At 46.4% G+C, this 14913-nt stretch overlaps 1 protein-coding gene across 18 annotated transcripts in view; it reads left to right on the top strand.

Annotated features, from left to right (window-relative positions):
• The window catches only part of FOXP1 (forkhead box P1), a 442244-nt gene that overhangs the window by 302517 nt on the left and 124814 nt on the right, over positions 1-14913 (top strand). For all 18 annotated transcript variants that reach the window (XM_059715648.1, XM_059715649.1, XM_019499635.2 and 15 more), the window contains one exon: positions 9743-9865. In XM_059715648.1, coding sequence (XP_059571631.1) covers positions 9743-9865 — 123 coding nt within the window. The remainder of the gene's footprint in view (positions 1-9742; positions 9866-14913) is intronic.

Here is a 14913-nt window from a genome sequence, read left to right as displayed (position 1 = left end):
GAGGGCAGAATTCAGGGCCGAGCGTCCGGGGGGTGGTTTGGGGGAGTCTCTTTGGTAAATAAGGCGCTGCTTTGGAAGGACGCTGTGGGAGAAGTGGCCAAGGGGGCCTTGAAGCTTGGCATTGTAGATTTGGTGGAGGAGGAAGCAGGTGTGACACATCTCAAGGGAAGAGAAGCAGAGAGATGCTGGCAGCCTAAAAGGTGGTAAGGACCAGAAGCGTGATTTTTGCTGCGGTAAAGAGAGACTCGAAGATCAGGTCGTACGGTCAGAGCGATAGGTCAGGAAAACGTTGAACGACTCGGAGGAGAGAAGGAGGGAGGCTCGAGGGTGGCAGAGAGGAGGGAGACGGTGAGTGTTTGATGCACGGGCCAGGTGAAAGGCCAGATCCTGGAGACCCGCTGGAGCAGGATTCACGCCCCGCATGGATTCATGGATCTTGAGCAGAGTCTAAGATGACACCCAGGTCCGGGGCCTGAGACATGGAGCATGGAGGTGTCAACTACCACAAGGAAGAGGCAAAGGAATGGGAATGCTGGGGTTGTCATACCAGGTGGGACCTGTAACCCATGCCCAAGCCAAGTACCCATGCCCAAACCACTGCCCTTGCTAAATGGTCAACTAGAAGATGCAAGAGTGAAAGGCTCTAGAGTAACCTGCTCATCAAAGAAGTTTTGCCCCAACTTACAATAGCTAGAGATTCACTTAGGCTTTGAAACATGAGGCTTTTTACCCTCACTTTGTGTTTTTTTTTTAAAAAAAAAACCTTTTCTGAGGTAGATATGACTCTTATTATTATTATTAGCAAATGTCTTCCTCTGTTTTGAATCCTCCTTTACTCTTGGCATCTGTGATATCTTGTGACAGGCAGTTCCAGAGGATAATTATCCAGAGCTCCATTTTTGGTTTTCTTTTTTAAAAAGGAAGAACCTTCTTCATCTGTTTTAAATTTGTTGCTGTCCAGCTTCATTGAATGTCTCCTTTCTCTTGTATTATGAGAAATAGCCATGATTTGTATACTTTTATCAGATCCCCTTTTACTCATCTCTCTCTAAACTAAACGGTCCCAGACTTATCAATCTCTCCTCAGACCTTCCTAGGCTTCTAATCATTTTTGTCACGTATGCCTTTACCATTCCCTATTTAAAATAAGATTTTTAGAAGTGAGCATGCTCTTGCAAGTTAGTATGTCTGTTAGATTGCCGCAGTGTCTTTTTGATTTGCAGTATGATTTTTCCATCCCATTTTTTGTGTACCTGCTTGATCCCTCTCTGAAGTGTGTGGCGAAGTTGTGCCCAGTGATGGCCACGTGTGCTTTGCATCAAATTTATACCTAGTAATATATGCAAGCGATATAAATGTACCTGGATTTAATTGTGCAAGCAGTTTAAATGTGCTTTCTAATAGTACCTGGATTTAATTACCATTGCGCTTTCCTCTCAGTTATCTTTGGTCCCTTGGAGGTCCATATGGGCTTTACAAGTCATAGCTAACCAAAATATTTGCAAGTCACCTGCATTGCTCCTCACTTTTTCCTGATTACTGACTGTATTGAGCTGTACTGGTGTTCATTGTGAATAGTGAAGCATGGCAATGTGGTTGTCTTGTTGAAAATCCAAGGGGATTTGATTCCACAAACCTCTGAAGGCCATTTTTGCCCCATAATGTTTTTCATAGATTTTATAGACATTAGGGCTAGAAGGGACCTTGGAAGATCATCGAGTCCAGCCCCCTGCCCCTATGTTTTTGGAACGTAGATTTAAAATATGTTCATTGTCCTGTTGACTACAGGTAAGGCGTTTGTTGCCTTCCCTCTCCATTGAACTACATTGATCGAGGGGGTATTTTAGGTGTGCAGAGCTGTTTCTGTATGGTCCATCCAGGGCTCGTCTGTGGGTCCAGCTAGGGAATTGCTTAGTAGGCACTTGGGTCTCCAGCCTCAAGCCTAAGCAGAGCCTACACTCACCATTGAAGTGTTGAACTTCATCAAAGCCTCCTTTTCCCTGCACAGCACCAGTAACCAGTATCCATCCCCTTGGTAAAACCCACCTCTCAAAGGAAACCAGTGCACCAAAGGGATGTAGTGAGACGGGGGACAGGTGAAGAGCTGAGCGTAGGGATGAAGCTGGGAGAATCCCACTACCAGAAATCTCCCCATTTCTCTCGAGCCTGCAAGGAAGACATGGAGGGGTGATGAAGGGTAGAGGTAATCCGTGGAGGAAGTAAGGGAATGGAAGAAAAGATCGAGAGCTGAGGGATAGGAAGGGCAGAAAGAGAAGAGAAAAGGTAGAGAGGAGGCACCTGATTCTGCTAGGTCGGGGTGACGGAGGCATTGCACGAGATGGTCATAGGTGCTGGACAGGCGTCTGCTTCTCATTTGCATCTTCTGCATTGGATTTCTCCTCTTGCTTTCATTTCTTTTCCTGTCTCCTGGGTTCTTTTTACTTCCACTTCCAGAAGAAAAGCGTTACCCGTGCACCAGCTTTGCACTTCTTCTGCAGACTGCCTCACTCCCCGTTGCGTTCCCCGCGCTGCCCGGCTCCCATGCACATCGGGGGCCAGCTGTAGTGGGGCTGGGCTCCAGCATCGAGCCTCGCGCTGCTTGTCCTCTTAGCGCTGCTCCTTCGTGCCTGCTGCTCCCTGAGAGGGGAAGAGCTGTCAGACAGGAATAGAGCAGAAGTGGGAGTGAGTTAATGAACTCTTAAACCTCTAGGACATCCAGACTTTGGAGCCAGCTGATTGCGTTTTCCTGCTCTGTTCCAAGCAGTGTTGGAGGATGGTTGGGGCATAAGGAAGAAGAGAAACGTACTTCTGTCTGAAACATGGCCAGGAGTTTTTATAGGTCTAACCATGCGGGTATTCAGCTCCCTATTACCCTATTAAGGTCAGCAAGGGACGAGGTCGCGTCTCCCCTCCATGATGACGTTGGTGCTTAGATACTTTTGTCTTGGCACTCGAGGGTAGGTTTTCTCTTGCTGTGAGCAGTGGCCTTGCTGATAGAGGGGTATTTCTGTGTCCTTTGGTGTCATTGATCTCCGTGCCGATGCCCAGGGTGCACGGAGCTGCCAGTGGTGAAACGAAGAAGATAGCATGTGGCTGCTTTGGGGCTCTTTTGACAAGGCAGGGGAGACGAGAGGATGGGCTGAAGCAGAAAATTGGGGAATACGGGACTTGAACTTAAGGGCTTAAATCCCTAGGCTGTCCAGCCTGTCGGTACACTGATGCCAGTTGCTGCCTCCTGAAAGTGTGGTTGGGCTGGGTCCTTATAACTGTATGCTGTTATAGGTACAGTAGGCTCCTGTTTCATTAACAGCTTATTGATATGAATTTTGGGCCCTACTCCGTGAAAAGAGGAGCTTGAGCTGATTTGCTTTGAAAAAAATAGACTCTAACAGAAAACCAGTTTGAAAGTCACTGCCGTGATACATTGGCTTCATTGGAGAGACATCCAGCAGGTGCCTCCATCAGCCGGACACAGTTGATGTTTTTCTGCCGTTGTTTTCCTATAAATCAGGTATTTGACATTTAAACAGCACTTCTATTTAAAAAAATGGTGCCCCTCTTCTCCCGGTACACTTCTCACCGTCCAATCCCCTTCCCAGACCAGTAGCTTCTACTTTTTTGCAGTTTCTACAGTTTTATCCTGAGAGCAGACTTTTGCCCCACAGTCTTGCTTTTTATACCTCTAAAATGATTGTAGGGATTGAAAGATTGAGGTCCCTGCAGTGAAAATGTGAAGTTGCAACAGTAACTTAAGCTCCAGCCCTAACAGGGATTTTTGAGCAAAAAAGAAAGAAAGAAAGAAAAAATACAGCGAAGTAAAATTACCCTCTGTCTGCCTTGAAATTAAATGTACCAATCGTTTCAGATGGATGCATTGCTCTCATAGTGCAAAATTGGGAAGTGTGAAATGGCTGTCCTGTTGGTGGTTGCCTTTCAGCGAGAGCCCCGGGATCTTTGGATGCCCGATGCTGTTTTAACCTTGTGCTGGAGTCCATGGGAAAATTGCTGGTGGTTTCATAGGCCCCAAAACTTGGATCCTAGTCGGTCCTTGTTTCTGGAATATCCCTAAAATATGGGGCTTTTTGATTTTATTTCCTTTCTCCAACTCTCTGTTTTGTGCAACTCAAATCTCCCTTGTTGACTATTTTATAAATGGACAATAGGAAAATATCAGAGAAGTAGATAAGCTGTAGTTTCTCTTGTGCTTTAGAGATCATGAAACAGGATCAAGATAGTCCCTCCGTTGGTAATGAGTCATAAAGCCTTTCGTTTTATTCGTCATTTCAAGTATGTCCCGTGTTGATTGTGACCACAAATTGTTTCTGTTTATAAAATTGTGACTTTATTTAACTGGTGTGCCTTTACTCTCCTGCCCCAGATGTCTGACTTTTGCCAGGTTTGGATGGCAAGGTCTTGGCCGTACAAAATCTTGGCATTTTTGTTCCTATGAAGAGTTAAAAACCCTGCGTTTTGGGGGCTACTTGTAAGCTCTTGATGTCACGGGCTGGGGTTTTTTTGGTATATTTAAATAAAGCTGAACACAGTAGTGTCCTGGTTCATAACTGGCCTTCTGTGCACTTCCGCAGTACAAAAATGAATAGCAAGAAATACTGCGCAACTGAAACCCCGATCTAAAATGTCAGTGCGATGGCTTTAGAGGTCCTTAGCTTGTGTAAATGCTTAGTCCCTGGTGTGTGAGTCACATACCCACTCACTCTCCTAGGTTCATGAGCAAACCTTGACTTGGACACATTCACCAGCAAGTGCATGCTTGCAAAAGGTCATCTGTACTGCTGGATGGTTGGGCAATATAACTCTGCTTTCTTGAAAAGAGTGTGATGGAGAAGAGGCAACCTCCTCATTAACGCTGTTATCGTGCTTTAGTGGTAAAGTGTAGCCGGAGCCATGCTTTTGGGCTTGGAAGGAGCAAGTATTGAACAGGTTAAATACTCTAAAGCACCGCTCGCTTATGCCGTGCTCAAGGGCAAGGCAGATGAGACCAGCGTAGAGAAGCTCCCACAGATGCTTTGTATGTTGTAAGTGTGCAATGGCTAGATTTAGTCCTGGCTTCAGTCTCCGTGTCTGACAGACTGCCACTTTTCACCAGAGCCAAATTCACAAATAGAAAGTGCTGCCAGCTCCTATGGGATGCTTTATTAACATGCAGTCCTGCTTGTGGATCTCGGGGCTGAGAGACTCAATTCACTGTCAAATTAATTTCTCAGGAAACCCTCGCGCAGCCGCCTTCCCAAGCTGGCCTGCAAGTCCCAGTCCTGCCCAGGAGTGGTTGCTGCGTCTGAGGCAGGGCAGCGATACGGTTTCTGAGCTGGCTCCGTCCTGGGTCTCTCTTGAGCAGCGAATGTCAGCTTGCATTAAAGGAGGAGTGTGGGTGTTAGGATGGTTGCTGTCCACCGGGGTTGAATTGAGATCTGCAGATTAATTTCACAAAGGCACGCCAAATGGACTGGAAATGGGTTCTGTGGGAGGGAAGAAAGGAGGCCAGCGCTTTCCTCCCCAGACCACCACCTCTTTCTTTTCCACACTCCTCTCCCCCTGCCCCGCATGTGTGATGACTGTCGATGAGACTCGGAAATGACAGAGACAGGCAGGCACGATGGAGGGAGGATTTGACAAGAAAATAAAGGAAGGCTGAGTGACTCAGAATGACTCGCCTCGCTTTATTGCTAGAGACGGAGGAGCTGCTCGGGGCAGGCTGGCAGGGAGCACTTTCCCCGGGGTTGCTGCTCCGAGCAAAGCTCTGCCTTTTAGATCCAGCATCATCTGTTCTTTCACTTCTCTTATCATAAAATGCTATCTCTGCTGAGGAGGCAAAGCGCAGAGGAGAGGAGAGGAGGATGCGCTGTTCGGTGCTGTCCCTGTGCCACCGTGCTCCCCGTCCTTTTACTGTTCCTCCTGCCCACTCAACCTCCCTCCCCCTGCCTCCCACCAGGTTTTGGGACTTCTTGCGGTGTCACACCACCCGTTCTGGATGCAGGGACGCCGGTTCTCTTGCTGCGTGGTGCAAAGCGGGCAGGCAGCGGTTCGATTCTGCCCTCATCCCAGCGAACGCAAGGGATTTTGGGGAGCAGGCCAGCCTGCTGAGGAGGGTATTGGCTCTGTCCTTGCTCAGGCATGGCACTAGGGGACAGAAAGAGGCTTGCTCCTGCCCAATTCCCTCAATGCTGCACCTGACCCGTTATTTGTCCAAGTGCTGGGTTCGGCCAGGGAAATCCAGCTGCAGGGCAGGACTCTTCCACTTGGAGAGAGCGGCTTTAAGGCTTCACGCTCACAGCCATCACCCAGTCTGGCTGCAGCCGAGTTTCACGGCCAGCTCAAGTAGAAACCAGGCATGTCTTGCACAGCTAGTTGTTCTGGGAATCTTCAAAAATTTCTGGCAGCCAGTTTTCGTTGTGCAACCTCTCAGCTGCCAGAACGGATAGAATATGATCATATCACATGAAATGCATGCAGGGCCTGCTATAGCAACTGTATTTCAAAGAGACAACACATATGGTGGCTGGTTCTTTTTGGAATAATATCTATAAGTTGATGATGTTTTATTCAGAAAGGCTGTAGCTTGAAAGGTTAGGGATGTGCTGATTGTTTGATATATGATTAAAGCAAGGCTCCCGTGTTTTTTTGGCCTATTGCATCTAATTACGGGGAACTAAAATGATCATTTGATTGCACATTTATCTGGAATTATTCTTCTGCAGAGCCAGTCTTAATAATATATAATAACATGTTGCGCTTGTACTGTATGGCGCTTCTTGTCTGAGAAACTCAGAGTGCTTTACAAGTATTCATTAATTAAATAAGCCACACAACACCCTAGTTAAGTAGGTGAGTATTCTTTGCCAATCTCCTTAAGCCTTGAAGGAATCTTTCAGCTGCTCCTGTTTCACCTTTGAAGGCACTTTGAGCAACTGAGTAGGATAATTCAATACAAATAACATTTTGTCTTTACTGCTTGCATCACCTTCCACCCAAAGGTCTCTCAGCCATCCTTGTGTGTTATTAATTGGTGGCCAGCAGAATCTTTTCATCTTGTAGGTGAAGTACTGGAAGAGCCCTCGCACGTACGCACACAAAATTGCACAGATGATCTTATTTGTGTGTGCGTGGTTGACAGCTGCTCACATTTTTTGCCCCCTTTAAGGATTGCCAGCCTCTGATGCACACGCACATCCACGTGGCAGTTTTTAGATGTGCACGGAGCTCTGACTACGCTCCCCCGTATTTAAAATCTGGTGGAAATCACAGCTGAATTTAAAATCTTTGTGAGCGAGTGGAGATTTGTTATTAAATCATGCGCTGACAGCAGTACAGTCCAAGTGAAAGGAGGCAGGGTGTAGCACAGGGGTGGGCAAAATGCGGCCTGCGGGCCAGATGCTGCCCGCCAGGCCGTTTTATCTGGCCCATGGGATGCCTAAAAAATTTAGAAAATTAATATTTATCAGCCTCTGGCTGCCTGTCGTGCAGCCCTCGATGGCTTGCCAAAACTCAGTAAGCGGCCCTCCGCCTGAAATAATTGCCTGGTGTAGCACTTTCTAAAAGAGAGGTGGTCTACCTGCAACATGGGGGCCACACGTAGCCTCTTGTGACGTGTGGCAGATCAGGCAGCACAGTAACTTGATAGCGCAGGGAGCAGAAAGCAGAGCATCAGATCAGTCAGGGAGCAGGAAGCCAAGCAGCAAAACAGGCAGAGGAAAGGGATTGGAGTGGCACAGGGGGAGGGTGCAGTGCTAATTTGTGGCACACTTGCCAAAGCGATTGGCCCGCTCGGTCCTAATGCAATGGCAAGCAAGCAGTTTGGCAAGCGCTTCGTGACGCTCTCGGCCCGGAGCCCAGTTCTGCAAGCTCGGTGCTGCCAGTGAATCCCTGGGCACCTCCTTTTCCCACTGAAATGAAGAAGAGGGGCAAGGAGGGGAGAAGAGCTCGAGCTGTTTGGGTGCCGCTGCACGGTTCAGAGCGACACCGAGCAGCTGGCAGATGAGACGGTGATCACTGTAGTGTAGCCAGCGTCCCCTTCCTCGCAGCCAGAGGCCAGGAAGAGAAGTTGTGAAAGCAGACTACACTGGCTGTATGCCACCGAGGGATTCCCTCACTCCCTGCTGGCCAGTCGCGGAGGCTGTCGGGGGCCCCCCTTCGTGCTTCTCCCGAGTGTCTGTGTTCAGAAGTAAAAGGAGAAGGAAACGATCTTGCTGTGTTCGGGGAACTGTCCCGAGAGCTGCGAGGGGTCCTTAGCACCCACCAAAATCATCTAGCCCCTTCACCTGCCCCGCAGAACTGGGCACGTACAGCTTCCCATCGCTGCCCGGTGCCGTGCGGTACGCTTAGCACTTGACACTTAGGAGAAACTATTCCTGCTAGAGAGAAATGGCAAAGCCCCTAAACGAATTTAACTCCTTAATTGAATATGTATTAATTAATTAGCTCAGGGAGCATATGCAGGAGGAGCGTGGCAGCCTCTCTCCCTCCTTCCGTGTAGGCATCTTGCAAAGGGACTATTTTTCTTGTTTTACATTAATGAAGTCTTCAGTCTTCCCACTTTTACACCTACACATGTACTGAACGTCTCCAAGGAGACAAGGAAACCCGGAGTCCAGCGATGGTGAATCCTTCAGTGCGACAGCAGGCTAGAGTCCCAGCCACGGTGCCAGGCATCTCAGCTTCCAAATGCCTCCGCAGACGGGCTTTGTCTCCCGGCTTCTGGCACACGGGCCATCTCCAGGGTGCTCCTGCATTGGGCCTGACATGCTGGCAAAGGAACCGAGCTTCTTGCCCATGAGCTTGATGGGAGGGGCGTTGTACCCCTTTGCTTTTCCCACTTTTCTCTCTCCTTCCCTTCCTTGCCCCCCACTGCAGAGGTGCCTGGTTTGTGGACCCACCCAAAGCCCCTTCTTTAGCATCAGGTGTGCACTTCCTCATACTCCTCCAGCCCTTGACCTGCCTCTTATGCTTCCCCCAGGCATCGTGCCTCCCCTGCAAGTCCTGTCTTGGAGACTTTGCTTTTTTCTCTGGTCCCTTTGCAGTTGGCCCTTGAGCTCTGTCAAGTCTTTCTTTGGGGTGTGGGATGCAGAATATTCTCTCCCAGCTGTTGTTTTCCCTCGCCCCTTGCTTGCATGCACCACTAGTGACCAGTAATGATTTTCGTGTGCTCCCTACTGGACCTGCGCAGCTCAAGATCTTGCATTATCTTCCACTTGCTGGATGCCACTGCCTCTAGCTGCTCTGCTGTTGCAGCAGACAGCCCACACTGTAACAGCCTTCCTCAAAGAGAAACTCCCAGTTGACTACCCTGGTCGGCTCTAGACCACTTTGCCCGGTTGGAGAGAAAGGGCACGAAGACTGCCGTGGTTTGCAAAAGGACGCATTGCCTGATGAGACATATTGCCATTGCATAAAGCCCTATAAGCTCACATTAGTCCCCCCCCTTCAAAATCTGTGTTTGCCCCTGGTTACCATGCAGTCCTATTTCCCCTGTAATTAAAATGAGAAATGGCTGTGGTGTGTCATATCCTTATGGGTAAGCACCAAGGGTTTTTTTTCCCTTTTTTTTTAACGGAAGCCACTCTTCTCTGAGTGCAAACATGCCTCAGGATTTCTTTGGGGAGCACTCTTCTGGGAGGTGAACTGGGTCTGATGTTCAAAGGGATGTTCTGGTCAAATAGCACACATGCAGCTTCCCACGTTTTTGCATGGTACAAACTCCCTTTTTTTTCCATTTATTTTTTTCCAGGCTCTTCAGGTGGCACGACAGCTTTTACTACAGCAGCAACAGCAGCAGCAGCAGCAACAGCAGCAGCAGCAAGTTAGTGGATTAAAGTCTCCCAAGAGGAATGACAAACAACCAGCCCTTCAGGTAAGAAGAGTGCATGTGTGCACGTGAGCCTCTGCATATACCTGTTGTTAATCAAAGCTGCGGAGCAGTGTAATATTGAAGTTAACGTGAGATTTGTAGAGATGCTCAGCTGTGGCCTAATTTGCTCCAACTAAAGTTTAACACAAAGGCTCCTGTTGACTTCAGGTAGAGCAGTGAAACCCACACCAGCCGTTTTAGAAAGCCCACCCATAAGCACAGCCTGGTTGAGGATGGGTGGAGAGGTTTATCACAAAATTGAATGGGTCGTCGTTCCATTATTGCGTTGCTGCTGTTGTGGTTGTGCTCAAAAGCTATTCTGTTTACACCCCGTGTTCACCCAAACCGTTGGTCTGCTTTGGCAATAGTAATGCAGTCATTAGGGCAGCGTATCATCGGTGTGATTTCTGCCCGCCAGCCGTTGTCTGCTGGCCTCTGGACATATTGAGGGATGAAATATTTGTAGCTCCTTCAAGGAAACCTAAATATTATCAGCTTCAGGAGGGTACGACCAGGTCCAAGTAAGATGCATGTATAAACGTGTTTCTTTTGGGGACATATTCTACTGTTCAAGATGAATAAATCATAGGAACTAGAGATCCAAAACAGCTGGTAGGTCACCCAGTTAGTGCCAAGGTAGGATTGTGGTACCTAAGTTTTCCACTATGTTCACCATGCTAGTGTTTTCACTTTCCTGAGGACAGCTATTCTGCACTATGTCACTCTCAGGAAGTTTCCCCAGGGACTTATTAAGAAAAGGATGCTTTCTTTTCTGGTAACAAGGTTTCCAGAAGTAAGTGCTGGAGCTGAAACGCAGTGACACCAGCATCCTGTTGTTGGGCTCGTCTCTCACTGTTGTTACTATCTGATTCTCTGCCTTTGTGGTCCAAATTTATATTGGTGCTTTTCCGTTTGTCATTATTACCCGAAAAGTTGTTGAACTAATGTCTGATTTGCACTCCTGTGCCTCTGAGAGCATTACTGCTCCTGTGCCTTTCCCTGATGACATGTATTTCAGATTATTTAGTCCCCAAAATGTAGATTCTAGATCTCGAAAGATGGAACAGAGCAGAGCATTGGAGGTCAAATCAGAAACACGTAAGTCTGTGAGAAAGTGAAGCTTATGGGCCACGTATGACAGCCTTGTTTGAGCAAAGCTCTCAGTGACTTCAGTGAATCGGGAATAGGTCTGCATTGCAGAATATGGCCCACTCAAGAGCACCTGTAGCAGTTATGTAGCTATTTCATCCTCAGAGAATTTGGAAAATACGAATCTCCATCCCATCCCCAGACGAGGGAAGCCTGATCTGTAAATAGCAGTTTTGGAAAGGGAAACTGAGGCAGGCAGGTTTAAGGGACCCTCTCCGGACTGTAGGAGAGGATATGTTTTAGAGGTGAAATTCAGACTCATGCATTCCTGGCTCCCGACGTGGTGTGCCGTCTTCTGGACAACGCCTGTCTCTTTATAGCTGCACTATTATTCTTTTGGAAAGTCTGAACTGTTTTGTCGTTGGGCAGGCGTACGGTTTATTGGGAGTGTGGAGTGTCGCAAGCCAAACTATTACATTAACACTTCCAAAAATATTTTATTTGGTAAATCCATAGCAGCTCCATATGCCTTTTAATAGACTCTTCCACTGGGGACATTTTTAATGAGAGATTGTGCTGGCTAGGTCCAGTGTCAGGTACTAAAAGAAGTGCTTTGTTGTGCAGATGTCTTAAGAATAGCTCCAGAGGATGAAATATGACTGTGTTGACCTTTCAGCTGTGAGCTTATTTGTCAGGATTCAAATAAGTTGAAAGGATCAAACCAAACAGTTTCCGTAGTCAGACTGGGAATTGTGTTGCAGAGGTCAACAGTGAAGGCCACATCGCAGATTCCATAACATAGCCAATTGTTGGTACATATTAAAGTACTGGAGCAGCTCCTGCAGTCAGAGACACAATTAAAATTCTAATTTATTAATGTATACAGAGAGCTGGCCTGGCCTGTCACTCACTGATTCAAATGACTGCCCATTCTTTTTTCCCCTCACTCCTGGAGCTTTCGCTGCCTTAAACATACTGCAAGTCCTTTTGAATATAACAGACCCTGAGTGCATTGGTAAAATGCAAGTGTATTATTAAAAGAAAATACTACAGTACCGGGTAGAAATTGTTGCGGAAAATATATACGCACCCCTAATCTGTCTGCTCACATTGCTCTGAAAGGAGGTATCGTTGCTGACAGTTTACAAAATCAGTCTGGATCGTTTTTGTTCCAGAAATCTTCCAATCTTTTTTATTGAAGCGGCGAAGCAAGTTGTCCTGGTATTTAATAAATAGATGCGCGCTTTAATTTCTTTGGGTTGCTCTGGTGCTTACTAGATAGATTTGATTTTTATTTTATTTTATTTTATTTTTTTGTCCCTTAAACTTTGTAGCTCCCATGCAGGAGGAATACAGTGGAAATTACAGAGCTCGTCTTTTTTTTGGTACCTTGCAAGGGCACTGGTGGAAACCTCCCGAACACGTGTTGTGCAGAGCGGTGTTTGTGCGAAACGTGGGGGGAAGGGAGGAAGTTAATCCCGAATGTTGGTTCTGCTAATAAGACACTTTGAGGCTCTGCCCACCTCTGAGTTCATGAGCTGACAGGCAGGGAGGCGAAGCCCACTTGATCAGCATACCGAGCGTCGTTCTCACACGTACGATTTATGGTGGCTGCAAAATATTGCTAAGTGAGATCTCTGTCAGTCCCGGGCTCTCTAATTTAATACTGGCTGGCAGGCTTTGTCATGTAAACTGGACTGGCACAAACAGATGTGGAAAATTAATCTCATACATTGCTGCGTGGCTAATTTGTTACCACCTTGCTGTGGATAATTTCTCATATTCCTCGTTATTTGCCGCTGAAACAGCCATTTAAGCACATTTTGGTCTCATTGGGACACCATACTTGGAATAGCTTTCCCATGAAAACGGGATCCAGCAGAATGCCTTGCAAGAGGCCGCTCCTTGACCTTGATAACTACAGTCGGAGAGACCCTGCTTTAGCAAATTTTAGATATTCCTATGCGAATTTTGACAGATGCAGAGATGTGCGCTGCCGGTGGTTTAATAAACCCCCAAATATAGTGTGACTCACAGTCTGAGTCTGTCTCACTCTGCCTTGCTTTACATTTGGCAGGGACCTTCCGTTTCGCAGGCAGATGAGACAAATGAGAGAAAATCGAAAGTTAAGGACTGAGTTTACTAACCAGCAATTGGGGAAAAACGTTAAAAAAATCTCAAACCTAGAAAAATGAGATGGGGGGGTGGGGGGGGAGATTAAAGCATCGACAAACTCTTGCCATAGATGTCAGCATTCTTTGAATATTTGAAAGAAAACATTTTAGCAGTTCAGGTATGCTTTCAGACCTTGAAAAGTCAGACACTTTTCTTGGCTAATGCAAATGTATCCCTACGTTAATAGATTTATTGATTAAAATTTAGAGCTTTAATTGCCGATTCTCTGAGCGATTTATTCATTATAGTTCTCTAAGCATTTTTATTTACTGGCTTGAATACACAGGTTGGAAACAAATCAAGAGACACATTTTTCTCCCAAGAAAGAAGTGCATGTGTGTTTTGGCAACACTAGAAATAATTTTTCTTAAAGAAGTAAACGTTGCGTGTTGCATTGAACCGACTGTGCATTGGACACTGGCTGGAACCAGATTTAGAAAGTCAGTGGCTGGATCTTGCATTTGAAAGTAATCCACTGGTGGTTTTCGTGCAGGTTAAACAGTACTTGGCATGTGATAAATTAAGTATGCGAAGGGTGATGCAAAGTAGTGGTATTTACCAGGATTGGATCTTTTCTTTTCGTTGGGAGGTTGAAAATAAATGTTTCCATTCAAAATTTGGCAAAGTTTGGGGGGCTGGCGGTTGGCAGGGGTGGGAATGCCTTAATCCTTTCATATTGATGTTATGTAAAGCATGCATTAGGCTGTACTTCTGTCTAGCTGCCACCTGCTGTGTCATCTTGGTGCCTCTTTTCCATATAATAAGGAGCAGAGGAGGACAAGAGCAAAAATCAAAAAGAAATGTAGAAATCAGCAGTCTCTGGAAATTGTATGTGACTGCGGTTTTTAATGGCACTTTCCTTTTAATGAAATTAGAAATTGTTAGCCTAGCAGCCCACTAACCAAGGGTGAAGCGAAGGATATCCTTTCTTGCTGATGTTTCTCTTGCAGCAGTTGGCATAACTAAAATCTGCGATGGCATAGGGATTTGCATGACGTACACCTGTGTGTGTCAGCGGTGCGTTCAACTAGAGACGGAGAAACAAAGGTAGCTGATGGGAGGTCATACAGCAGCTGAATAAATGGGCAGTGATTTTTTTTTTTTTTTTTTTTTTTTTTTTTTAAGGAATGCATTTATTTTTTATTCTTAAATGTATTATGTATGTACTGCTACTGAATTGGATTCTATTAAAATCCATAGGAATTTCAATGATGACTTCAAGAGGGCTAGGATTTCCTCCTTTCTGGTGTCAGTGGCTTCCCTTGTGAACATTTCAGTGCCTTGCTTTTGAATCCTTCATTTTCTATATATTGTATTTTATTTATTTTGAAGCTGGCCTTTGCTGGTTTCTAGGAATGGGCTTTATAACTCAATTTGCTAATCATAAAACTGTGCATCAGTCAGCCCACGGTGCCTGTGTGAGCAGCTCAGGATCACCCACCCCTAGCAGCCCAAAACCGGAGCCAGTTCTCCCTGAAAATCGTATGAATAACTTAAAAATCCTGAGATAATAAAAGTGAGGGGAGGGGGCCTTTGTGGCTGTCTGGCTTTTTGAGCTTTTAGTATTCACATCTTCCTTCTTTTTCTACCAAATATGAGGCCAGAAACTGTCTTGTTTTTCTTTTTGGTGAAAGCTGTGATTCTCATCTGAATATATGCCTCCAGCAGCTGGGGCCTTTAGAAGAGCCACCATTATTGCGAGTTGGCAACACAGGGCACCGAGCAGTAGTTTTAGACGTGGGTAACCCGAGACCTACAGATAGGGGTTTTGTAGTGACATCTGCCCA

Source organism: Alligator mississippiensis, chromosome 12, assembly GCF_030867095.1.
Source record: "Alligator mississippiensis isolate rAllMis1 chromosome 12, rAllMis1, whole genome shotgun sequence".
Taxonomy (NCBI): Eukaryota; Metazoa; Chordata; order Crocodylia; family Alligatoridae; genus Alligator; species Alligator mississippiensis.
Note: the sequence above shows the minus strand (reverse complement) of the source record. Positions and strands in the feature narration are given on the sequence as shown.